Source organism: Pelecanus crispus, chromosome 10 (assembly GCF_030463565.1).
Source record: "Pelecanus crispus isolate bPelCri1 chromosome 10, bPelCri1.pri, whole genome shotgun sequence".
Taxonomy (NCBI): domain Eukaryota; kingdom Metazoa; phylum Chordata; class Aves; order Pelecaniformes; family Pelecanidae; genus Pelecanus; species Pelecanus crispus.
Genome location: NC_134652.1, coordinates 29,197,780 through 29,225,490, shown reverse-complemented (window position 1 = coordinate 29,225,490; position 27,711 = coordinate 29,197,780). Strand labels below are relative to the sequence as shown.

The following is a 27,711-nucleotide window of genomic DNA, read 5'->3' as shown; positions in this document are numbered from 1 at the left end:
AAAAGAAAGGCAATTTTGTTCAGACGGTATGTCCCCCACTGCTTCCAGTGATACCTATGTGCAGGAGAAGATGCACTTCTGTCGAGACCTGGATTACAGCTAGCTACAGAAGTGGTGAAGGATTTATCATCACAATTCAAGTACTTTGGCCAAACATCTGACTTTAAAAAAAGAATAAAAAGAGGGACATTCAGGCACAGTATTTTTTGTTTGTTCAGTAAGGCACTGCTTCAGTATCTTTGAAATTCAGAAAACGTTTTGCATTTTCATCCCTGTATAGATTTATTCATAAAGAGCCAGGGGAAAACTGGGGAGAAAGGGGAAATCAAGTAAAGTGAAGAAAATTCTTACAGCTTCTGCATCTATAGCCGTAGTGACATAGTTTAAAGTGCATTTCAAACCCCAAAGCCAGCTTACAGATGTATGACTGCTTGGATTCAGAACTTAGTGCTAATGCCCAGGCTGTGTTCAGTCAAATATGTAATTGTGTTTAATGTATGCCTCTATAAAACCCACACATAAGCATCCTGAAAGAAAGCTTAACCCTCTCTTTTTTTTTTTTTCCCCTCCCCCCCCCCCGCTTCTGCAGGAAACTATGCCCCAGACGCCAATATTTTCCAGCATGCTTGGTTCCAGTTGTAGCGGACAGGTGCAGCCAGATATGGGAGAGAGGTGTGTGGACCCTGTTTATCAGGATGGGAACCTTGTTTCTGGATCACTGGAGGCCTTGATAGAGCGCCTGGTGCCCACCATGGACTATTATCCAGATGTAAGTAGACACGGAAGGGTTTTTTTTCTACCCATGGTTTCCCTGCATTAGTATCTGGATTGGTGCTTCCTGAAGAAATTCTACCTCTATCTGATTCAAGATTAAGATGTAGACTAAGAAGCATTTATTTTACTTGCAATATTCATTCACTAAAAGTGCTGCTCAATGGGCATACTCTCTTTTCTGTTTTTAAATGAGAACACTTGTTAGAAAGATAAAGCCCTGTTGAACCCAAATGGGTGCCTTAAGAACCAATTAAAAGCAGCATTAGCCACAGAATTTTCAATCCTCCTAAGCTACTTTAGCTCTAATACAGCCAAGATTAACTACTAACCAGCTCCTACCTAGGGAAGCAGGCCTGAAATCAGCTCTAGTATTTTTTTTTCCCCCCGCTTAATTTTCAATGCATCTCCTAGTTAGGTCATCAAAAAAACAAAAATAGATTTTGATTAAAATGTTCTCTTTCTCAAGAGGTTTTAATGGGCCAGCACTGTAATAATGTATGTTCCTGAGCCTGAAAATGATTTTGCAACTGATTAAACATCCTCAGTGCAGTCCCCCAAAATAAATACTACTTATAACTCCAGGGCATGCAATAAAATTCTGAACCTAGGATATTAGGAGATCACTTTATCACTTAAAATGACAACCCCTTGTACCCATTAATGAAAGATGTTATTTAAACACATTGCCAAAGATCAGAGAGGCTATATAGCATATATTCCATTTGAGCTCTGAAAAAGGGGCAGCTATGGCAGAAGCATCCCAGCTCTTCGTAAAGACTAGCAAGGGTGTGGGAAATTGCAATTACTATTAACTTGTATGTTGAACGTAAAGTTTGTGGTAGTGGGCCGTGCTGTATCTTCTTGTTTGTTTCTCAGCCTAATCTGTGTAGAACTTCTTACCATGGTTTCACATCAGTCACGATACAGTTTCTTCAAGCTCCTGCGTATACACCGCTCATCTTCACAATTGCCACGTGCAAAAAAAGGGACTCCCCATATGAGAGTTCAGTAGGTATAAGCAGCAGAATTGCCAGCAATCACTAGTAGATTTAAAAAAAGCAAAACCAAGACGTTTTAATATTCCAGTTCAAAAGTAATCCTACACCTTGCTAAATATGGCTAATGTACCGTTGCACTACCTTTGACAGATGCTGACTTAGTATCGAGTCCTTTATAAATACAGAGGGACAACCATTGTTAGACATTAAATTTCTGCTCCCTGCCCCCAAACACATACTGTAGAACAGATGCAGAAGAAAGCAGCCGGTAGAGCTGGTATGGTATACACCAGTGGAATAGCGTTAGGCTGCTGTAGTTAAGCCTTCCAAGAAGTCGGTTCCTTGTCTTTTGTGTAATACTAGAATATAGTTACTTGCTGCTTGGATTTCTGGAATATAGCTAAGTTTTTTAAGTAGCTGCTAATGCACATCCCTTATTGTAACTCATAACATAGGATCTACTTATAACACAGCTGCTCTGAAAATGGTTCCATAAAGTGAGCATTACTGAAGGGGTCTACAGCTTATTTTGGAATGCTGCTAGTTTCCATGGTGCTATCCCATACCCTGTGCAAGGGAGCACTGCGAACCAAGCAGTCATGGACCCCACCCTGGGAGGCTGCAGTTTAAATAGACAGCAAGCTGACAGCTGAGAGATACAACAGAAGCAATCAAGGGAGCTCTAGGGAGAGAGAGATGAAAACCAGCATTAAACCAAATTCATCTCCTCTACAGCAGGACACATTCTTTCAGTTAAATCAGATCACCCAATTTAACTGAAAGGATTAATTATAAAATGAGTAGATAAATAAGCCTTGAACAACATAAAGAAGGAGCTGTATCCGAGTCATCTTCAAATAAAAGTTTTCTATTTCAGTTCAGTTGCATGTTTATACTTAATTTCATGCTCATGTCTATTTTTAGGGAAGTCGCCACAGAGGGTTAGAGTGATAGCTGTTTACACGGGTAACCTGCCAGAAGAGTAGCCAATACTGTATGGTCAAGAGAAAGGTATAAACACCTCTCAGTCTCACATCTCTGGCTACACAAGCTAAGAAAGGCAGCAAGGAATCACCAATTAATTTGCACCAAGAGAAGCTATGGGTAACGTTAGCAGAGATTACCTTAGTTTCAGAGTGACATAGCTTTAAGTTGCAGTACTCATCCAAATTTTTGGATTAGTACATCTGAGCACAATGCTTAGAAGCCACTCCTGCCTGTGTGGACATTAAGCTAAAGATCACACTAACCTTCCAGACAGGAAAAAAAAGCAGGTGGGGGAGAAAGCAAACACAGAGTATCTTTCTGTGCTGGTTACAGAGGCAAAACAAAAATGTATCTGCCATGTCGGCAGAACATGAGACAGGCAAGGGAGGACAGGAAAGATAAGGGCCTACATTTGTGTACTGCTCTTTTGAGGCCTGTTTGTGTACAGGGACTTGTTCGGCACATAGAAAAAAATGTATGCTCATGAGATGGAGGAGTTCGGGAGGTTAGGAATGGAATGTACCAGTTTGTAACCCTTGTGCCCAAGCAAGAAAATGTTTCAAGAAAATATTTCACAAACAAGAAGTTCTAGAATGAGCAGTGAGTGCAGAAAGAAAGTATTTCTCCCCCCAGCCCCCCCTCCTCAGGAAGACATCAGTGCATTCTTTGGTCAGGGAGTAACAATTCCTTCTTTAGTCTTGTGCGCTTGCGCTCTTTTCTTTTTTTTTTTTCTTAAATATAATTCAGCTCATCTCTTAGCAACAACTTTAGGCACTAAAGGAATCTGGCTTCTTATTCTCTTGTAAAGCACAAGCCCCTTTTGTGTCAGCTTACGTTGTTCCAAGCGCAGAAAGGATTTTTTTTTTTTTTTCCCCCCTCTCCTCCCAAATACCTGTCACTTTTGTAGGATACATGGAGCTTAACTTTCAATCTCATAGCTTATGGAAGCATTTTTTAATCATTTGTTGTCAAACCAGCTAGTATCATAGCTAAATTTCCTTCTCCAAACCATCTTCATGGTTAGGGGATTGCCTATGAGAGGGTGTAGGTTTTTACACTGTTATAACATTTAGCCTATATATGTATAGTAGTACAGGTGCAACAAATCACAGAAATCCTTGATCTAACTAAGGCATATGACATTAGTATGAAATACTTCCTATCCAAAACAACTGTGTTCCTAACCCCTGAAACCTACCACTAAGCTGAAATGTATGGCTTAGCTCAGCCTGAAGTTTTCTTTATGGCATAGGGAGTGGCTATCAGCAGAGAGGCAAGGAGATGGGAGTCAATACTGCTGTCAAACCTATCATTTTTAATGTGGTTCTTAATTGCAGTTACTCCTTGTCTATGCCAGCATAAGCAATGAAAGTATCAACCTCCCCCCCCCCCCCCCCCCCATTAGATACCAATATATTGTAAACCAGCATATCTTGATTGACCATAATGGAACAATTTTGTTTTCCAAAGTACTGAACCTAGTTCCAGTTAAGTGACTTTAAAAATGGAATAAAAATACAGCAGATGGGTTCCAGAAGTAGTAATAATTTGTTTCTAAAACCTAGTAGTCCAGTGCTGTCTGGAAAAGCATTACATGGGTCCAGTGCAGATATTACTGATTACAGAGAGACATCAGCAAGCCCAAACTGGAAAGTACACTATTTTATGGCCATGTATCTTCCTGCCTCTTGCCAGTTTGGCACTTTTTTTGAACATCATATAAAGCCATTATCAAAGAGACCAAATGAAAGCACAGGTCATCTGGGTCACACTTTTCTTGCAGTATAACAATAAGGAAATGATACTCTGAGTGGGCCTTTCTCAGAGTCACTCTGGATAAACACTGTCCCACATCACACAAACTTCCACTAAGGAGACCAACACTAGAATTAGTATGAGAAGCAAAATTATATCTTTCCTTAAAAGAATGTGTTCCAGCTTATCAGAGCGAAGGTCACTGGCAGGGCAGCGTGGCTTAAGTTGTGGTTCCCCACTACTTACACATACAGGCATCTTTTCAGACAGGCTTCTAAACCTCCAAAACAAGAATGTGGGGAAGGGATGAAAGTAGCAGAGTCCATAATTTTTTTTTATTCCCCATCTCTCTCAAATGCAAAATAGGGTAAAAGTGAGGGCTGCTTCATGTTTCCAGAACAAAAATTTTCACACAACCCAGTGACAGCTGACACACCCAACAGCTAAATTCCTTTCCCAGATAGTCCAGACTCAGTTTTACATTCAGGGACAACACTGATAGAAATGAACACAGAAGTTGGCTACAAAAAATAACAGAGGATAACCAGGCATAGTTTAAAACACAACCCCCCCCCCCCCCTCAATTCCTCCCCTCCCCCCTCCCCCCCAAAAAAAATCTCCCAACCCAACACTATTCTTCTCATGCTTTCATTCTGAATGGGGAGTGTATCAGTTCAGGTATCTTTCTCACATACATAAGAATAAAAGATCTGATACTTTGTCCCATAACACAACCAAGTCCCCTTTTGTGAATCAGGTTAGCTCTTCAGTCTAATTTTAGTGCCCATAACACACCACATACACTACTATAGATTTTTATAAAGCTTCTCCAAAGCTGACACAATGTCATCAACTGTTTCCAGATGCAGGTGTAAGAGCTACATTGAATTTCTTTTACAAATTAAAGAACTTCAATCTTTTTGTCATTGTAAATGTAAAAAAAAAATTCTGAAATTCTGGAGAGAGACATAAACAAAATACCAAACAGAAACCCAATTTCTTAAATTTTCCCAGTGTACGCTTGTGTGGGATGTTTGCAACCATGCCATCAAGAAGGGAGGCCATGCTGTTAGCATCCTGTCCCCGCCCTGGCCACGTGGTTGAAGTCACTGAGAGCCCAATTGTTAGGTGGCCCCAGCTGTCCATCTTCTGTAGGCATCAGTGGAAGCACTAATCAAGCATCTGACCCAAGCTGTCCATCCAGTTAACCGTTCTCCTCTCTTCCTCTATCCATGAGCAACAAACAAGGCAAAGACTGTGGATTAATTCCAGTTTTGATTGTACAGAATTAATGCTATTCCTAATTTAATACATGAACCCCAGTGCTCATAAGGTCTTCAAATCAGAATGAGCATTTTAAATCCCTCTGCTGTATCACATTCCACTCTGTTCTTTCATTAGCTTCCTCCACAATGTTTAATAGATATGTGCTTAATCTGTTATACTGTTCACTCATTCCCAGAACACTGTTGCTTTTAGTTCATTTTATTTATTTTGTAAAAAAAAGAAGTTCCTTTTCCCCCTTCTGATATTTGGAGGTTTTTAGTGCTAAATTTGTATTATAGGGCACACTGAGTACTAAAGAAGTGGTAACGTTTTTCATTAATAGCACATTTTATTGTGAGTAGAGATATAAACCCCATAACCTTTTTGGAGCCTTAAAGATACCATTATTATTTAACTACAAATGTGTTTTAGAGATTGCAAGCAGCAGAATTTGGTAGCTAATAGTAGAGATGCCATATTTTAGACAACTGGTCTTAAATTTTTAGATGTCTGAATTTACTTGCCCAGTCCAAGGTGGTATGTGCACACACTATTTATATGCACACCTGGCTGTGGCCTGCCAAATCGCACTTCTAAAAACACGGCCCAAAGTAACAGTACACACTGAAAACAAAGTTTAATTGAAATCCATTGTCAAGGAGATCCTCTACAATTTCCTAACTCCAAATTTCGTCAAAAAGCCTAAAGGAAAAACAGAAGTGCTTATGAGATGCTACTGTCATTACTGAGGCAATTACATTCAAATACAGAAGCCAAGTTTCAAACACTGAAGCAAGACTAGGCATGAAGGCATTCTCACTTCAACTGAACTGTCCAGAGTATGATTCAGAATAGAATGCATTGCAGCTTTTAAAATACAAATGAGGGGGCTATTTCTAATGAGAAATAATAATTGTTGGCATTTATTAGCAGTGTTCATACTCAAAAGACTCTGAAACAGGCCCCAAATAAGTGAAGTCAAGCTTAAAACTAAATTATTGTCATACGGCCACAATCTAAGTTAAAGCTTCTGTCAGTGATTGTGGGGAAAAAAAGAATGAAAAAAACCCATACATGAAGAAATTACAGCTGTGGTTTGGAATACACATGAAGCAGTTTTCTGCAGCTCAGTGAAGAACAATCACTTTTAAAGAAACAAAGCAGCAGAAATAGTGGTGTTCAAGAGGCATAACACCCTACGTTGGACATATTTCATTTGTCTTTTTGGTGAGCGATGACTAGTTAGGCATATTAAGTTTGGCATTTTAAAGAGAAATAATTCAGGAATCTGAAAACACCACAGTTAACAGCCTTGAAGCCTACAGCATTTCCTTTTAACAGAGCTAGAAAAGACCACCATGTCTCTGGAGAAAGGAAAAATTATAAAAAGTTTAAATGAAAGAAAGTTACATTTGTGGTTTATAGAATAGTTTTTCCAAGGAAGACAGATTCTTTTTGCTAAAGTTATTCAACTTGTTTTTCTTTTTTTTTTTCCTCTCTGCTTCCACAGAGGACTTATATCTTCACTTTCCTATTGAGCTCACGAGTCTTCATTCACCCACACGAGCTCCTGGCTAAAGTGGGACAGATCTGCATTAAACAGAAGCAGCAGCTAGAAACGGGGACTGAGGCAGAAAAGGTAAATGAATCATTATGTCCTTCAGTTAGCTGTGCTACTGTCTTTATTTCCCACTCTCTCCTTCTCATTGTAAAGCTAATTAAATTGCTAAAGACTAAATTGAAATTGTAATTGCTGTGTGTTACTGGATGCACTTTCATTTGGGTCTTTTTTCCTTGAAGCACTGTTGCTTCTTTGCTAGCCACAAACATAGGTTATGTACTACCTTACAAATCAGATACAGTGGCTGGAAATATAACTTTGCTCATGAGCTACGGTCTGTGCGCTGGAATAACATGTATCTGCCATGAAACCTGCCCAGCAAGTTGCTTTGCACTTTTGGGTTTTCACCAGGTTAGGAATCTGATTCCCCTTTCTCCAGTCACCCTCACCATCCTGTCAGAGTTGAGTGCTCTGCTGTAGGTTATTGGCCGGGTGCTTTAAGTTGGTGTAACAGTAAATCAGAAAGTTACCTCTCAGGAAAATTCAGGGATGCACTACTTAAAATGGTAGCCTGTGCTGACCCATGTGACTATGCAGTTTTACTACAACCGATTAAACCAAACTGGGTCAGTTTATGACATGCACTTAAATCCATCTAAGTCTCACCATTATGGAAAGTGGGTATTGAAGGGCTTTTGACTGAAATTGAAGTACCAGAACTGTCCAAGCAAGGATGCAAATAAGAGCAACAGAAACAAGGATGAAATCAGCAAGTATTTAAAAACCAAAATTGTTCAAATCCTGGGCATGTTTTGGATCCATTCTTCTATGGTAAGAAATTACATGCTCACATTCCTAATCTTCAGCATGTTGATAGTCCCATTTTGTTTTCTTCTTGTCGTATCGGGACTCAGTGTGGAGCACAAAAGGAAACTTCGTGGTTTGGCAATACAGAGTTTTTGACAGCAGTACTGACCTAAGGGCTTCTTTCTCCCTTACTATTCCTGGGTGCGGTCTCATATTATGTCAAAAAATTACTCCACAGGAAAAACTAACCACTTCATGCAAAATGACTTTCATCCAGGTCAGTCCCCTGATCTACTCGCCAAATAGCTATGTAACTCATCACGTAGGTGCTGGGGAATTCGAGGGGTTGGGGAAAGAAGGTGCAAGAACCACTGCATCCAGCTTTGTACACAGAGGTGATAACCATTCCCATTGCTACTGCCAAACTAGTTCACAAATGAGCAACCTCAAACTGGTGCTCTGTAAATTGTAGTTGTTCCTCAGCAACATGTAACTAAACAACAGAGGTGGGAACTTTTAAGAGATGCTAGGACCATCTGAAACATGAAATGAGTAGAGCTTATCTATAGACACATGAAGAGGAAGACTGCTGTCAGTACGTAGCATCAAAATACATATGAAATACTTGGATTTAAAAATAATGGGATACAAGATGAAAATTTTGTGAACAACAATACACTTAGGAGATTTTAAAATGAAAACAGTATTTGGGGACTAAATCACATGGCTGTTTTAAAGATACTAGTTGTAAAGTAGTATTATTCTGGCTTTTCAGCAGATGTGTTAAAAAAATCATGGCTTCCACATTGAAATGAAATAGCATTACATCTTAACAACAGGATGTAAAATAGAGCAGCTCATATCCCAAACACCCACACTCTTACACCTTCTGCTAACAATTTGGAAACGGGCCTACAGGAAAACCAACAAACAGCAGTGTGACAATAAAACATGAGTGTTTGGGAGTCTGCTTTAATTTACATGCTTTGCTCATTGCTTTTCCTGCTATGCCCTTGATCCCTTCCTACCCCCTTAATATAAACTGTCATTTTTTCCTGCCCACTAAACAAAATTCTTGGAAAACACTACATAAACTTCTGACATGTCTCTCAAATGACCACTTTACTGTCCTCTAATGCAAGCACCTGTATGTTTTACAGATATAATTTGGCTACTAGCATTTGCAAACATTTGCTTTTCTATCTGGCAACAAACAAAAGCTCGTTTCATCTGCAGCGTAGAAATTCTGGACTGAGGGCCCTCTACCTGTTTGCAGTCATAACCCATTAATGTATCATCAGCTACCAGCACCTTCTAATTAAGTGGCTCCATAGCAGGAAATAGCTGGCAGAAGTAGTTAAAGCAGCTCTGATCATTTCTGGTAAGAGATTTACATAAGCAAAGGAGAAGCTGGCCGACTTGTTGCCTAGATAGTGTGTGAGCTGAAAAAGTGGCAAGGCACCACGTTTTGAGGTTATGCACCACAATACTGATCATTCCTTTGTTTTTGACATCACTGGCTAGCCGGAGAGAAAACAACCCAGAGAAAAGTGGATTAAAAAGAAAAACATTTCGGGGTGTCTTGGAGCACGCTTGGAGTCCTTTTGGCCACTCATAAAAAGGAGGGGTTTCACAGTTTAAGACTTCAATTATAATATATAAGTTAGTAGTTAAGCTTGACCATAAAGGATAAAAATTAATTCTCCATAAGCATATTAGAGATTGGAAAGACGCAAACAAGGTTGTCACAGAAAAAAGCACTTCTATAGTATTATTCAGTGGAAAAACGTGTTGTTAAAACTGGTGCATTATTTCTGCAGGTTGAGGGTGTTTTTTAAATAAAAAGTTAAAGAAAGAAATAAAAGGAGAAAGTAGAAGTCAGTTTCCATTATGCTTGCCTTGCCTGTCTTGGAATACGTATGTCCCTTCAAAAAAAAAAAAATCATGATTTCCCTCGGGTTTTGTCACCAGTAAGTTCTTTGTAAAACCAAAAATCAAGACAATACTCATAACTGGGTCGTTGTCATTAAACCTCCCTTTTCCTACAAGCACAGTACTGCTATTGCCCTCCTTTCTAATTGGTAGTTGTTTTGTAGTACTGTCTGTCTTGTCTCATGCAGAACAGGGCTGATCCACAGTACTTAATAGAAATATTTTTCTTCTCAAAGAAATATTTATGGAGTATTCCCATAGACTCCAGAGAACTCTGCGTCATGCCTCACAAGGGGAGGCTCGCATCTGGAGTAGAACTACAGAAAAAGTAGGTTGGGAGGTTTATTGCAGCCATGACAAAAAGGAAAATGCATGCTGCTACCCACATATCTGTGTGATTTTTATCTAGGTTATCACAAATTACGTGCATCAAGTCTGTCACGCTGCTTTGCATTTCATCAGAGTGCACATGAAACAGGAATCTCATGTTTTGCTATACTGATGGTTTATTTTAGCGTTGCTCTCAGAAAGCATACCTTATTTCACAAGCATTAAAAATATCTGATAAAACATTAAGCTTTTTTACGCCTGAAGAGTAATTACATGAAGAGTAATACAGTTTGCAGTTTGTCTTGCAACAGGTGCCTAGCTTTCCGTCATGAAGGAAGCAAACCCTAGCAACTCATGAGTAGATACACGAGATGGGAAGTCAGTGTTCATATGGAGATGCTTGCCGTGGCCTAAGGAAAGATTTTATCATAGAATCAGTTAGGTTGGAAAAGACCTTTAAGATCATCAAGTCCAACCATTAACCTAACACTACCAAGTCAACCATTAAACCAATTAAGGGTAGAGTAATAATTAATTTTGTGTCTCATGGCTTGGTGACTGGATTATTTTTTAATGAAAGTAAAAGTAGAAATCATTAAGGTTGGAAAGGACCTCTAAGATCATCAGTCCAACCATCAAGCCAACACCACCATGCCTGCTAAACCATGTCCAAAAGTGCCACGTCTACCTGTTTTTTGAATGCCTCCAGGGATGGTGACTCCACCACCTCTCTGGGCAGCCTGTTCCAATGCTTGACCCCTAGTTCTGTGAAGAAATTTTTCCTAATATCCAATCTAAGCCTCCCCTGGCACAGCTTGAGGCCATTTCCTCTTGTCCTATTGCTAGTTACTTGGGAGAAGAGACCAACACCCACCTCGCTACACCCTCCTGTCAGGTAGCTGTAGAGAGCAATAAGGTCTCCCCTCAGCCTCCTCTTCTCCAGGCTAAACAACCCCAGTTCCCCCAGCCACTCCTCGTAACACTTGTGGCTCCACACCCTTCACCAGCTTCCTTGCCCTTCTCTGCACACTCCAGCACCTCAATGTCTTTCTTGTAGTTAGGGGCCCAAAACCGAACACAGTATTCGAGGTGCAGCCTCACCAGTGCCGAGTACAGGGGGACAATCACCTCCCTGCTCCTGCTGGCCACACTATTCCTGATACAAGCCAGGATGCTGTTGGCCCTCTTGGCCACCTGGGCACACTGCTGGCTCATGTTCAGCCAGCTGTCAACCAACACCCCCAGAACCTTCCTGCCCCCATCCCTCCTTTTTCAGTTTCAAAAGGTAAAAAGAAAGGATAGTCAGGATAATTATTACCAAAAACCCCGTTCTGTAGCAGGTTTTGGTAAACAAAAGTAGAGTAGGCACATACCTGTTAACTTTAATTGAATGGAAGCACACTGGCTGGCTAATTAATTCTCTATCACCACCTATAGATTATTCTTTTAATAATGTCAGGCTCCATGCATTTCTTAGCAAAGAAGTATAAATTGTCTTTTCCCCAAGGCAGACAACAATGGGAGTTTGAAGGACAGACAACTATCATGTGGAACTCTGTCCCACACTATTTAGAAATACCTTGAAGCTGGACTCCACAGGAGTAGCACTGGCAAAGATTGCTTTGCGGGAATGCCTGCTGCTGGCAAAGAGAACGGTGATGTTTTCTTTTTGCCCTCAGTATCCAAATATTCTGTGCTTCTCTTACTAGCAGGACTAATTAAATGCTATCAATAAAAAAACAGCTAGGAAAAGCATACCAGCAGAGCATGATTTGCAGCTCTGAGAAAAAAAAAAAGGCAAGAAAATTCAGACTTACAAGGAGCACTGGCACATTTTCAGATTGAGGTGCATGGTTTAACTTTAAAGTTCTTATTAATCATCATTAATATTCCCACTGACTGTATACCAGCAAGATGAAAAAAAAGAAAAAAAAATAGCTTAGTTTGGTTGACTTTTGGTTTTGATTAAATAAACTGGGACATACTACGATCAGATGATGTTTTAACAGGAGTTCCTACCAATTCTTGGAATACATTCTCTATTTGTCTTAAAAGAAAATACACCCATTTCCTGTAGCAACACTCACATGCTAAGTCACCTTCTGTAACCCCTAAGAGGCTGACGGGGAGTGCAAGGAGGAAAGCACACTGTGCGTGGGGAAAAGGAACTGCTGTGTAGTGGGACTTCTGTAGCTTACACAAGTGGGGAGGTAAACACAAATGAAAACTTCCTCTTTTTCCTCAGTGCATCACAAGTTGAGTGGGAGGATAAATATAACCTGAATTAAGCTTTGATTCTTCTTGTTCGTTAAAAGTGTTCTTAGCACTCACACTCCCAGTTTTACAGAGCACTCTCTTGGATTTACTGATGCTGCTCTCTATTGCTATCATAGTGGAGTAATTGGCATCCAGTTCAGGTCTAACTGATGAAAAGCCTTAGAAGATTCACGGTTAACAGAAGAACCTGGAAAATAACTCTTCCTCCCCTTTCTGTGGTTGATAGCTTTTTGAGTAAGAGCCAATACTTTTTATTTCAAAGTCCATTTTGATTTAGATGTCATGGAGAGAACACACATTTTTCCTGTCATTCATTTATTTTAATATACAGCTCAATCTGGAGGGTCTGATAAATTCTATAGAACAAAAATGTCTTTGAGAACGTTTCTCATGAAAGATGCTTGGTAGAGTGCTGCAGTTTGTATGCATTTGAATTCAAACACTAAGGTACTGCTGCCTCAGATGGCATAAATCAGCTTAAGTCCCACTGACTTCAATCAAATAAGTCACTTAAACTATTCTGTCATCTTCCTGCCTTTATACAACTAAACTTGAAAATGTCTTCAAAGTGTTTGGTGAAAGACATTACCAAGCTATCATGAAAGGAGGCTAAATCATACTATTTAGGAATCTGGCTCACAGTTAAATATGTTCTTTTTTTATCCCCTTCACCTACTACAAATGCAAAGCATTTTCAAGGATGTCTCTCATTTTACGTGAGCCTTCATCAGCTAATTTACTTTGCAGTCAGAAAGATCTATGGTCAGTAATCAATTCGTTGTTTCTTTCTAGGCAAAGCTAAAATCCTTCACTGCCAAAATCATTCAGCTCCTGAAGGAATGGACTGAAACTTTCCCCTATGATTTCCAAGATGAAAAATCCATGAAAGAGTTGAAGGAGATTGCTCACAGGATCACACAATGTGATGAGGTAGGGGTCGGGGGGAGAAAAACCGTTAAGTGGGAAAGCAATATTTGTCAACCTTTATATGTAGTTTATCATATTATATATAAACCGCTGCTCCTGCATGCAGTATTTTTTAAATGGACTACAGCAGCAGTTGCTAAGCTGCAGTGTAACTGCAGGACATGGGCTGAACGATGAACTTAATGGTCCATTAGCAGAAACTGTCTATGTATAATCACCAAGTGTGAGAGGAAGAGACAAAATAGTCATAACGATATGAAAAATGGATGTCCAGAGGGAGAAAGAAAAGAGCAGTGACTATAATGGCACAATATAGTTAACTTTAGTAATGAACTATGCACCATCCTTTAGACATGTAGAGTAGTAACAAAGTACAAGTCTTACAAGACATATCAACTAGTTGTATAAAATGTACTCTTGCTCAAGGTGAAGATGCTTATTATTGAATAGTTCATTCCTAGCTCCTAGCAATACTCAGCAACTGTTTTGTTGCTATGTTTCAAGTGACATGCACAGTATTTCCACTAAGGAAGTTATATTTGAGCTCTGCTAGCTAGTCAATCACCAGCCTTAACAGCTCTGAGTTTCTAGCCTGTGAAGAAAACTAGGCCTCACAAAAGACTTTTCTAAGGGAAACAGATAAAGCAAATTCAAATAAAACAAGGGCTGTTGTTTTTCCGTTTCATTTTTTGTTGGGGTTTCCCCCCTTCCCCCCCCCCCAACACTTTCTCATTGAGAAAGTCACTGTAACTACCAATAGACAGAGGGAAGGATATAATCAAGAACTGCAAAGAAATGAATTGTAAAGTGTTTGTATGAATGCGAAGGCTTACTTATATAGAAGTAGAAGCTTCTCCTTGTTTTTAAACCCACAACTTCAAGATGTTTTTGAGAACAATTAGCAGGAAATGGGAAGACAGTTGTATTATGTCTATTTGTGGATTGAAGTAGAGAGAAAATGAAGAACAACAGGTTTGACAGCACTGCATGAATCAGTGATAGGACACAATACCATTAGGCGTTTACCAAGTTGTCAAAAGGAAGTATGTCAGCTTTGTTGCATCAGCAAAGCTGTTTACCTGGATGCTACTATGAAAATGTCAGTGCCTTAGTAGGAGGGGAAAAGGAAATAGGACTATAATATACCTTCTATTCCCTTTGTAGACAAGGGTGAAGAGGTGTATGTTGGCAGAGATGCTACTGTAAAAGGGGACTTGGCAGACATTTTATTTAGCTTTTGTATCTTAGTATTTAATTTGCCTGTTTGAACTAGAAAGAAGTTGTGGCCTTTCTTTCTCTTTCCCTTCCCTCCCACTCTGTTATGTATGAATAAATTGTCATTTGAGAAAAACATGTCTTCATGGGGTGGCTCAGTGCTCTGGTGTCTGAGGCATCTGATGACATCCATTAATTACAGCATCACTGTATGTATCCCCTTAACAAGGCTACAAGTCAGGTTTGATCAAGTGAAGAGCTATGCCACATCTGACCCCTAGGAAACAATTTGACACAGCAGCTCTAGCTCTCAATATTTGTTACTGCAAGAAATTACCGATACTGTGCTTCAGCAAGGGATTATGGTAATGGTTTGAGGTTTTATTTTGTATTTTAAAGCTCTTCCAAATCCCATTAGGACACTATTCTCCATACATAGGCTAGAAAGTAAACTGAGAACTCGCACAAAGTGGTCATGTGAGTGTCTTAGTGATATCAGACAGCATACCAAACAGCTATAGCTACAGCCAGGGTTGTGCCCCAAATGAAGTGCAAATGTCTTGTTTGAACTCAAACAAGGACAAATTATTGTACACTCACTGACTTCCAAAGTTGTAAGAAAATTTACAGTAAGACTAGTAATGAAAGGAAACTGCTAAATCTCTAAGCGCATTTGTCTTAAGTATTAAGATGCTAATAAATTCACAATAGCTTAAGTAAGCCATAGTTTTTCATGTCACTGCAGTTTCTTTGTTCACTTTCACATAATATCTGTGATACTCTCGCCTGCCTTCAAGCTTGATTCTCTATGATCCATATCTAGAAAGTCTGCCTCCTCCCAGACACATGGGTAAGTCGGGCATAGCAGCTGAAGTCAAGTGATTTCCAATAGAGAGTTCAGCATACCAGAGAGCAGAATTAGCACTTTATTTTAGTCCCCCCCCGCCGTGCTCCCTTGGCATTTCTGAACACTTGTAGCACCACATCCAAAATGGCTCCAGCCAGCTGCTGTTCAGCGGTAATCCAGTTGCCTCATCAAGATGAGCTACACTGCCTTCAGCTTTTCATTTGATTTCACTTGGGAGTCAGATTATTGCCTTGTAAAGCAACATTCTGACACTATTATTGCTTAATTATAGCATGCAATATACAAGTATTTGGTAGTCATCGTCTCTCACATCTGCTACATAATTTCAGTCATCACTGCACATTAGTGGCTTCTTTGAACAATCACAGATTCATTGCAGTTCTTTCTAGTGCATCCAGTTGACTGGCAGAAACCAACACAGCAGGTTGTAAACTAATGGTTAACCTTGTGGCTAACTTCAAGAGAAATAATTTGCATGAAAACAAGAGAATAACTGTGTAGGAAAGAGGAGAAGGACTGTCTTTGGTAGAATTAGTTTTTCCAGCAGCAGGAAGAACAGGATTGGAGAACCTAGGTCATTTAAAGCAGTAACAGGAGGGACAGAGGAGTAGGGAAGTGATCAAGTTAGCTCTTCAGGGTTGACCTCAAAGAAATGTCTATAGGACACAAACAATCAATGGCAGAAAGAATTCAGCTCCCCTTAGTTGTCAAAACACTGAGTGGATGGATTATATTTCTGTGGCTTTACCAGTATGTATCCCTATAGATCCTATGTTTAAAGCCTGCACCTGATGAACAGAAAGGCATTTTAGCTGTCCAAGAACATGCTGTATATTGTGCTCTTACCTAAGTCTCTGGATGCTGTAGTTGTTCAAAACCAAGCCAAGGTATTTGAGGGGTGTGTTCCTGGACATAATGTGAATTCCCTGGATTCTGTCTGGGCTAGATAGACTTGATCATCAGTGGGTCCAATCAGAATGAGAAAGAGCTTTTTGGCACTTGGTACACAGAGGATCCAAGAAGCCTTGTGCAAGCAACTTGGCCACCTTTCACTGTACCCACTGTTAAGCTGTTTACCCTGACACCTTTGAAATGGGGTACTAGCCAAAAACTGCCGCAAGGAGCAGACCAGCTAAGCAAGTGAAACAGAGTTGGGACAGCCAGCAGTCATAACAATGTCATTATGAAGTTGTGTGGGCAGTTAGTGCAAGTTCACTTGTCACAGGATGATCAGCTCAGATAAGATGTAAGAAAATGGTAACAGGCATTTATTTTTCCCAGTCAGAAATTCTTTGGCAATCTGTGTCTGCAAGAGCTGAAGCTTTTTAGCAGTCATTGTTTCTGCTTTTGCTTAGGAAAATGGGACAGTGAAAAAGATCATTAGCCAGATGACACAGAATCTCCTGATGGCACTCTCCGCTCGGAGCCAGTACCAGGAAATCAGAGAGAAATTCCGGCAACCTGTTACTGACAAAGGCACCATCCTCAAAACCAAGCCACAGTCAACCCAAAAGGACATCCTGAGTGTGTGCTGTGACCCTCTGATCTTGGCACAGCAGCTGACCTATATCGAACTGGTGAGACACTAATTTGTGTGAATTATTTCGTTTTCCACTTACTAAATATTAATATACTCATCAATACGAGTTTTTCTATGGCTTCACTGAAAGCCTCCAATGTTTTAATCAAAAAAATACCAAGTAATGAACAAGACCAGTTAGGTACACTGATAGAAACACCTCAAACATCTGCACCGAAGGAAGATGAAAGTTACAAAAATGTTCTCCTATCCTCAGCTTTATTGATGCATTTTTCGCTGAACTCCCTGTTTGTCTGTACAGTGACAATCTCTCATCTCTCCAAACATAGGAAAGGGTGAGCAACATTTACCCGGAGGATCTGATGCAGATTGTCAGCCACATGGACTCCCTGGATAATCACAAGGTACAAGATGGGGTACAGAGGGAAAAAGAAACAAAGAATAACCAGGCTAAAGAACCTCCATGATTTCAGAATAGCGTGTGCAAGAAAGTCTGAATTTTCTAACCTTCTTTAAGCTCATACCTTAAAAAATATCCAACAAGGTTTTATCAAGACATGAAAAGGAAGTTTATCCTTTGGCGTGTTGACTTTATCATGGTACACGGTAAGATTAACATGTGGCCTGTTCTCTTACAGTGCCGAGGCGATGTGACCAAAACCTATAATTTGGAGGCCTATGACAATTGGTTCAATTGTCTCAGCATGCTGGTGGCTACAGAGATTTGTCGGGTAGGTATTTGTAGAAAAAGATAGCAAATTGATCCTGGGCAGGCAGTGGTCTAATAGAGATTTAAACATTAGCAGTGTAATTAAAGATAATGGCATTACTCGAGCATTAAATTATTTGCATGCTTATATGATTAAGAGTTCATGGCTATGTTGGGCTTTGCATATATTCTCTAGTTTTGTGTAGCTTCCATAGTAGCATTAGTCATGCTGTGAAATGGAACTTGTGTGGAGTTTGAGTTAGGAGCTCTTTTGGATTTTTTGGTTTTTTTAAATACATCCAGAAATTTTCAAAGATACTAATCTTTAAACGCATATTTACCGATAAACACCTGCTCTTCCACTGCATTTAGATATCATTAGCACTGTCATATATTCATTTTTGTGGTAGAAAAATCAGGAACAAACTTTCTTCAGAAGTCTGGAAAGAAAGTGGACTACTGGAGAGATTAAAAAAAGAGGGAGAACAAGCTTGTTAGAGGTTAAAGGAACTTCTATCATATAATAAGCAAAGAAATAGGAAGTATACTGCCCCAGACCCCCCCGCCTTTTTTTCCTCTTTTTTTTTTTTTTAGCATGTGTCTTCTCTGTCTTATTAGATTCCTATTAATATGCACCAATTCTAGCAAATGGAAAATTTTCTTTCTATTCATGCTTGGTGAGTAGCTTTCTGTGGAAATTCAGATGCCTACTGCAATTTTGTGAAGTCTGATATATTGATCCTAATTTTTTAAGATTTCTTATTTACTTGTTACAAAAACACACCAAGACATCTTCCAGAGCTGGCTGGTATGGCTAATACATTTAGTAAACCAAACAAAAGGTTTTACCATACCAAGGGCTAAGCCAAGCCATTGACTACTGAACTATTTTCTTTTGATATGACACAGAAACTGAAGTATTCAGGTAAGAGGGTTTTTTTTTAAAAAGAGAAAGGGAATTCCCTGGTAAAGTAGTCTGTAGTCACCACTCAGGAGCCATTTTTGTATAAGCCAGACTGAACTTGTAGATCTAAATATGGGAAAGATTTTGATGAATTAATGTAATTCTAGGCAATAATACTAGCTTAAAAAAAAAAGCAAGAAAGATTGATGGCTTTTGGAAACAAAGTTTGGAGACAGTGCTATATATTAATTTTGCTTTGCCGTTTATAAAAGAACCTGCAAAGCAGATGTTCAGCATCACTTGCTAGATCTTTTGCCTGTTTACGTAAGTGGGAATTTATATATTTGATCATCATCACTACCTGCTCCGAAGAGGTCATTTAAGACTATGCACAGTAAAATGAGAAAATCAGGACATAGCAATTGTTCTCTCTCTCTCACATTCAGGTTACATGCCCCGGTCTCTTAAGTCCGTTCACTGCTTCCCCCTCCCCTCCCTTCAGAGGCTTAAATTTTTTGCATATGTTCTTTCTGATAGCAGCTTTGTATTATCTCCATTTTCCAGTACAGGAAATTGCTGAAAGTGTCCGGCTTGTTTATACAAGACATTGAACTTTATGTATAACCAAAAATTTACACTCCCCCACAACTAGACAAGTAATTGGTAGTGGTCCCAAATACTTCTGCTTTTTTATTAAAAATTAATCTTAACAAAATACCCTCAGGCCTATATCATCATAAGATTTAGCTGGATAAAGTCTTGAAATGTCTATTCAGTCAACCTGTTACAATGCCTTTGAACATCTCATCCAAAATTCAGACCATCCCTTCCCTTGTAACAGATTTTTTTTTTTTTCCAGGTTGTAAAGAAAAAGCAGCGTACAAGAATGGTGGAATTTTTCATTGATGTGGCAAGAGAATGCTTCAATATTGGAAACTTCAACTCAATGATGGCTATTATCTGTGAGTATCCTTAACACAGAAGACAAAAGGCACTCCATTTTACAGCCTGACAGGCAAGACTATGCTCATGCTTGCCCTAAATTGGCTGACCACATCTGCACGCACACTTTGAGAGGGGCAGGCAAATATTATATAGACAAAAAGTTGTACCAGTGACAGATTAACGTGTGGGTGCATGAGCGTCAGTGCATGAGTGACAACTTTTGTTTGTCAAGCTGAACTGCCTTACAAAATCTGTGGTGCTGCTAGATAAACACAGAGTTATGTTAGCCCTATATTTTTTTCAACTTAGTTGTTTCTTTGTTTCTTCTGTCTCCATTCAGCTGGCATGAACTTGAGTCCTGTGGCACGGCTAAAGAAAACTTGGTCCAAGGTCAAAACAGCCAAATTTGATGTTTTAGAGGTATGTATAAAGCTTAGACTTTATATAGAAATCCACCGAATAGTAATTCCACAGCAGGGGTTTGGATGAAACGAAGTCAGATCACAGAGGTACTTCGGTCAGTGGTCACCAGCATATAAACATTAGGGAGAGCATTTCCTGAATTTCAAACTCCCTACTTGCCTGCAAAGAAAAGTGGATGCAAGTTTTCTTTAGGTATTTCTTCCTAGCATATTTTTTTCCAATTTAATATCCAAGGTAGTTTTCACTCAAGTGAATGCCATTTTGCTACCCTTAAAACTAATTAGAGTACTCCATCTAGCGGAGACCTGAATGAGAACAAAACTTAATTGAAAATGTCATCAGAAAGATATGTGACAGCAAGTTAGAATTTTGGTCTTTTCCAGCAGTCATTTATCATTTCATTTCAATCTTCCATTAACCATTGGAGCAAAGCATAGATGTAAAGCCAGTACAGAAACCTCCTTTCAAACAAGATAGAGATGAGAAAAACCTGAATCCAGACCTGATCAGTATAAGGTACTCTATCTGGAAAGTTTAAAAAGGGGCCCAATGAATTCAGAAAGAATTAACTCTCTGATGGTTAGATCAAAGCTTTTTATATTTACGAAACATGTATTACTTGACTGCCTTTTTCCCCTCATAAAAACAGCATCACATGGATCCATCCAGCAACTTTTGTAATTACCGCACAGCCCTGCAAGGAGCAGCACAGCGTTCTCAGACTGCCAACAGCAATCGGGAGAAAATAGTCATCCCAGTTTTCAACCTGTTTATTAAAGATATCTACTTTCTGCACAAAATACATACGAACCGCTTGCCCAATGGACAGATAAACTTCAAGGTAGGACTTTGCTATTATAGAAACTGTAATGCTAGTTAAACATTGTACGTTACAAACATTTGCTAGTTTTGAACTTCTGGCTTATTATATTACAAATTCCTTCAGCATTGCTGTGATCTAGACATAAAGCAATATCATTATCTAGGGGAAATGATTTCACCAAGTTTCTGTGAAAGTTAGCGCTTGCAGTTGCCGTGTTTACGTTACATATCCAGCAGATCCACAACTGCATATATATAAAAGAATCCATAAAACTGCTGGAATCTGATTGCCTTCAGTTAAAAGATTAGTTTTAAAATGTACTGAAATAGAGATTATTTTTTTGTTAGTTTTACATGAAACAGGACAGATGCATTGCAAAACATAAAATTCACATAAAGCAGAACTGATTGGAATAACAGTAATTTGTTACCAAAACTGACTCATGAAAAGATCGAGAAGAAAATAAGACTTTCAGAAACCAAACCCCCAGCATTAAAAATTACTTGAGTAATACTGAAATAGTCTAATGTTAGCTAATCAGAAAGGGAAATGTCTTCAAGGAATGTTGTACTCGTACAACATTTAAAATAAAGGAAAGAACTTGAAATCAAGAAGCGTAAGAATTTTAGCGTACCACATATGATAGCAGACAAAAATTTGCCGCTCCTCTGCCCTGCAACTGCTTTATATTCAAAAGGGACTGAGGGAAGTGGAAGGCAGTAAAGAATGGAAGGTAAGCTTTCCTGTGGCAGCAAGCTGTCGTATCTGATCAAATTGTAATAGGTACCTTCACCCTAAATTATCACCATTAGCCGATTTAACCATATCAGGTTAGTAGCTATAAGTGCTACACACAAAACCAGCAAGTGGTATTTAGCAGGTTTTCATAGGAGTTTCTACAGGTTCTGGATTCTCTCTCCCTGGCTAACACACATGTCTAAAAGCCTACAGCCTGTCAGAAGTACTTTTGAAGTTTTTTGCCATTATTAAGGCTGGGTAGGGGGAGGGAGGCACACAGAATATATAAGACAAACCCTAAGTAATTATGCATTTCTTAAAATCCTAGGAAGGAAAGGATATCTATAGTTTCGATATGTTATTTTGATTATTTCTTAAATTTAGAAAGTAGTTTATGAAAAACCAGATATGTCACATTTCATTTAAGCTGAAGGTTGAAAATGTAAAAAAGAAATAAAAACCATTTACTGACCAGTTCCACTTGCAGGCTAATTTAGAGATAAGACACAGAAAACAGGCCAATAGCACTTTATTATGTTTGAAGAAAAGGCTGACGATGAAAAGAATTGAATGCAAAAGACCAGGGGGTTAGCAGGGATACCCTATTCCAAACTTGAGAGGCTAACAGCAGATGAGGAACTAGGAGCAAGAGGGAGAGATGAAGGGAACAGTAAGCAGCAAGGATAACAAGGAAGAACACCGAGTAAGGGATAATAAGAGAAGAAGCATGAGTAAGAAAAAGACAAGGCCCTGAAATTGAAACAAAAGAACTAATATTTGAAAGAAAACAAATATAATTTTAATAATATTCTTTTAATTACCTCATGTAGAAATTCTGGGAAATTTCAAGACAGATTCATGATTTCCTGACATGGAAGCAGGTTGAGTGCCCTTTTGAAAAAGACAAGAAGATCCAGAGCTATCTACTCACAGCACCCATTTATAGTGAAGAAGGTAAAATCCTTTATTGACTGTTATAGCGAGTCTTCCTACTTGTTGAAATACAGACAGAATATGCAGATGAAAAAAATCAACATGCAAAAAAATGTTTCCTAAGTATGTATTATCTCTTCCATATCAGCTTCTGATGAGAGTAAACTTCATTATGAAGTCTGCTAAGTTAAACCTGCTATATTGTAACTTCTAAATTTTTTTTTTTCAGTTAAAGAATCCATGTATTTGATTGTTGTTCTTTTATTTACTAGCTCTGTTCATTGCATCCTTTGAAAGTGAAGGTCCAGAAAACCACATGGAAAAAGACAGCTGGAAAACACTCAGGTATGAAGCTTCCTCAGAACATGAGTCTTTTTGCAGACATACACAGGCATGTGACCATCAGCTTCCTCCCTCCTGTTTGCATAGCCAGCTTAAGATGATTTTGGCCCAAACATAATTATTTTTTCTTCAAAATTCAAATTGAAAAAATTCAATAGGGCTTTGATTTTGATATAGCTTTTCCAGCCAGATCAGTTCAGGCTGCAAGACCACTGCTGGGACTATGAAGGAGAGTATGCTTCATTTAGGCTATCAAATACAGTGAAAGAATTTACATTTGTAGCAGTTTTCAGACATGCTTTTCTCAGGAGAATAAATATATAAGGATACTAGGAAGGTGCTGTCATTTATCATACCTACTCGCTTACAAATCTTATAAAAGTGTGAAATTTCATACGAATACTCTAATTTTCGGCCTACTCTTAAGTGAGAAAGTCTCAATGATGCCTCCTCCCTCTGAGGGGGGAAGCACCTCTTCCATGTACACGATGAGATCAGTTAATTTAGGTGAGATTTCTTCTAATACTGAGGCCAAGGCAGAACGACAGATTTAGATCTTTGTAAATCATATTAAACATTTAGATTTGACATATCTGTACCAGATAAAGAATGAATGAAGAAGTCTACATGTCCCGAGCTGCAGTTGAGCCAAATTGTCACTGTATTGTCCTAGATGACACACTGTTGCCCAGCGTTTCTTTGGAAATCCTCATAAGCTTTTCACTTATGACACCCACGCAATGTACCTTGCATTAAATCTGATGCTGTTCAGCAAGCAATAGTTTAGGATGATGGAGAAACATATGTTATTTGCCTGAGCGCATCTTAAGGGCCTCAAGCAATGTTACAAAGGTTAAATTTTCATTTAATTTAACATCGCCATCTTTATTGGAATTCATAGATGTATTCCAGTTTATAGCAGCTGAAAATCTATCCCTTGAAGAAAGGCTTCCAGCTAACAATGCAAGATAGATGTATTGCCAACCTTTACCAAAACTGTAAAACTTTTTTGCCATGATAGAGAAGAAAATTTTGGTTTTTATTACTTCTTCTTCTAGGACAACTCTGCTTAATAGAGCCTGAGATTTTTGGGTCTGATCTGCAGTTTTGAAGCACATCGAATGAACGTGTTTTTACAACCTGAAAGACTTGGACTGAGCTAAGAAAGACCTCACTGGCTGAGGTCTCTTTTGTATATACAGTAACTTTTATGAAATAAAATGTGGTAAATATTTCACATGTCAACTTAAGGCACTTAAGTGAAGGGTTTTGGGGTTTTATTTTAAATATAAGGGCAGGGCCCTGTTCTCAGAGATGAAATGTATCATGGGAGATGGTATCCCTGGGGAGATCTTATTCTATCAGCATCCAAACTTTTATTTTTTATTACTTCCACCAAAATAAATAAAAATTAAAACACACATCCCAACTAAAGGCAGCGTTCAGGTTAAATACTCCATTGGACCCGCATCCTACAGAACACTCAACATGTCTTTCTAGCTTTGAAGTGACGGGTCTCCTTCAAATCAGCGATACCATTCACATGCATTAGTAAGCGTTTGTAGAGTCAAGGCCTTAGACATCTGCAGTAAGTGTGTTCCTCTCCTACATCAGTAAATAGTGCCTTACAAGGTACTGATATCGTTTAGTGTACCTTCTATTACGCTGGACTGGAAGTGAAGAAAATAAAAATATGGATGTCTCGAAACCAGCTACAATGTACTTTTTAAATAAAATGGAGAATATGGCACATGAAGTAGAGTATACCTGCCTGTAACATTGATGGTGCAGCAAACATATTTTTGTTACATGATTTAAAGAGATAAGATGGGGTAACTGTTGGGGGATGTGTGTTTGTGTGTGAGTATGTGTGCGTGCATGTGTGAAGATGCACACATGTCTAAGTTTTAATATTTTGGGGAACTATCCTTTAAATTCTGGCTGTCAGAATAGATTGAGTTTTCCTTTTTAAAAATCCAGGGGTTTTTTTTTGTTTTCTTTAAGAGAATGATGTCTAACCTAGATTATCTCTGCAAAACAGGCTCAGTATGGTTTTTCTGAAAACAGTTTTTGGAAAATAAAAATCATATGTGAGCTAGGGAGAGGGAAGTAAACTCAGATGTCCAATTTGAAGTTAAGGCTAAAATTTCCCAAGAAGCTTAAGAAGAGTTCACACCGCTGAACTGGGCATTTAATTCCCTTGTTTCCTTCAAAAATGTTAGCCTGGACTTACAGACAATTAAAGCAAAGACCAACTTATGATATAAGCTTTTTCAGTATTTGCAAGCCATGATTAACTGTCTGGGCCACAACCTGTTGAAATTTAAGGGAAAACACCATAAGAAATTGGTCAAACCTTTGAACATAGGTCAGTACCAAAATTAGAGGCGATCTGTAAATCCACTGATGCTTACCATTTCTAATTTCTCCTTTTGAGTTTACACCTAATATGGCTATCCAAATGAGCACCGGAGGAGCTTATGTTATGTTAAGATTCAAGGTATTCATTTCCAGGAAAAAATATACAGTTCAGGATTTACTTTCTCACCTGATCTCTGAATTAAGAAAGAAAAAAAATAGGCTCAGATTACAAACTATTTTGTTCAATGAACAAATTATCACCCATGACTATCTACTGTTCTTTCCAGTAATTGTTCTCTTAAGGCTTGAGGGCTGGGTATTTGTAAAGATAATGACTTGAGCCCGACAATTAGATTTTTAAAGGTGGGTTTGGTTTGGGGGTTTTTTTGTGTTTTTTTTTTTAAACAAGGCCCTCCAGAGTTCACAGCGGTTGTAGCCTCCCTCACAGAGAACCTCTGCACAAGCTTCTTCAAAAATTATCAACTCTAAGTAGATGGGTTTTATCTTATTCTGCCTTCTGTTGAAGAAGGGGCAAGACTTGCTGAACGAACAGTCTGGTTTCTCCCAGTCCAGTAGACTCTTCTTGCTGAGTGCCTACAACCAAGAGCAGTGCCACTGTTTCATGTAGCATCTGCAATCACATAGAAATTATTTGCTGTATTGGCCCTGTAGTGCGTGGAAAAATTAAAGAGCCTTCCCTCTCCCTCTTCCATGCCCCCCTTGACAAATACTTAAAACTAGAAAAGGAAGTTGGGGTAAGGAAGGGAGATAAATCAACATTTTGCTATTCCCGTAGCATTGACAGAGAGAAACAAAAGCAAGTTATGCCACAAAGAAGGAAGAAGTAGAATACCATTAACAAGAACAGCCCAGAAAAGGGAAAGGGATAATTCTTATGATCTGCTGCTATTTTTCCTGTGGCTGAAGTACTGACCTTCAGCCCTGGACTAGAGTAAGAATATTTATACTGTATTATTACAGTGTTTTGCACTTTCAGAGATGTTCTAGCTAGTAACATTGTCAGACACTATAAGAGGGATTGTATATCAGCTTTGTTTATGTAATTGAAATTTAAAAGGGATGCTTAAAATTTAAGAAAAAATATATATTTGAAATGCAATTTTAGAACACTTTCTGTAAATGTATAAAAAAGCTTTCACATGAATGTGCACTTCACTGGTCAATCAGTCCTAGTATATACTTGAAATCAATGCAGTATCCACATTGGTTCCTTTTTATTTTTCCTCCCTCAGTTTGATACATTCCTTAAATACCATGTTTTGCTATTCTGAGCTGAAATGCTAAATATAAAGCTGTACCATAAAGCAGGATATTCTGTGTTTGACTGGATGTGCTTGCATTAATAAAAAAAACTTGCTTCAACCAGGCTTAACTTTTTCCGTGGTTACTTTTCACTTGCAAACTGATCAAGCCACAAACCAGTGGCTGAACGACGTGAACCAACTGTGGAAGGCAATATAGTTGCAATGAATCAACTGGTTACTTAAATTTAAGTTCTGACTTATATATTATGAAATATTTACATATCTTCCAACAAAGGCAAGAGCAACACTAAGCCAACAAGATGCTGCCACTTCGGATGTGCTCTCTATAATAGTATTTTATGGATTTGATACAGTGTCTCTGCTACAGAATATTTTCATTCTCTCAATGAAAGTGATTAACAGTTCCACTGTGTAAAAACATTTTGTGTGTCCTAAGAGTTGAATTTTGGTTTTTTCCTCCCACGTATTTATCCTTTTAACAGGAAAGCACAGAAACCTTTGCTGGCTGCAGCACACGGCAGAGTTTCCTGTAGCAAGATTCTGTTGATATTTCAACACTCCAGGACCTTCGGTTGCAGCCGGCATCCTTTTTCACGCCCCACTTTAGAGAAGCAAAGCCCCTTCTCCAAGGTCACACAGGGACTAGACAAGCACAGAGCTGTGAGGAGAATCCAGCTTTCCTAGCACACTGCCCCAGTGCTACCCAAGCTACCTCCTTTCCCAAGGATATAAGCCTTAAAAAAAAATGTTAGACCTTGCACGTGCAGGAGCTCTGGAGGTCCCATAAGCACTTTTAACCTGTAGAAAACTCTCTGGGGAATTCGTTTTGGTAACCAGACATCTACAACACACTCCCAGAGTAGAACAGTACTACTTTCAGTCATCATGGCTCATTAGAAAAGATAATGATGTTTACCAGCATTAAGAGGATAAAGGAGACAAGAGTCTTCTTGATGGCCAGTTCACACTCATAATTAATATGCATATTACATCCTTGAAAACTCACTCCC

General features: G+C 38.9%; 1 protein-coding gene across 2 annotated transcripts; it reads left to right on the top strand.

Moving 5' to 3' along the window:
• The first annotated feature begins 589 nt into the window (after positions 1-589).
• Positions 590-24,150, top strand: RASGEF1A (RasGEF domain family member 1A). 2 transcript variants are annotated; one of them, XM_009491526.2, is made up of 12 exons: positions 590-769; positions 7,291-7,419; positions 13,480-13,617; positions 17,053-17,274; positions 17,567-17,641; positions 17,876-17,968; positions 19,710-19,812; positions 20,136-20,215; positions 20,868-21,059; positions 22,610-22,733; positions 22,985-23,057; positions 24,113-24,150. In XM_009491526.2, the coding sequence occupies exons 1-12, from the start codon at positions 596-598 to the stop codon at positions 24,135-24,137; spliced, it is 1,428 nt and encodes a 475-aa protein (XP_009489801.2). In that variant the 5' UTR covers positions 590-595; the 3' UTR covers positions 24,138-24,150. The 2 variants fall into 2 exon arrangements, with proteins under 2 accessions (XP_009489801.2, XP_009489802.1); XM_009491527.2 differs by having other exon boundaries at positions 593-769; positions 13,486-13,617.
• Positions 24,151-27,711: the final 3,561 nt, after the last annotated feature.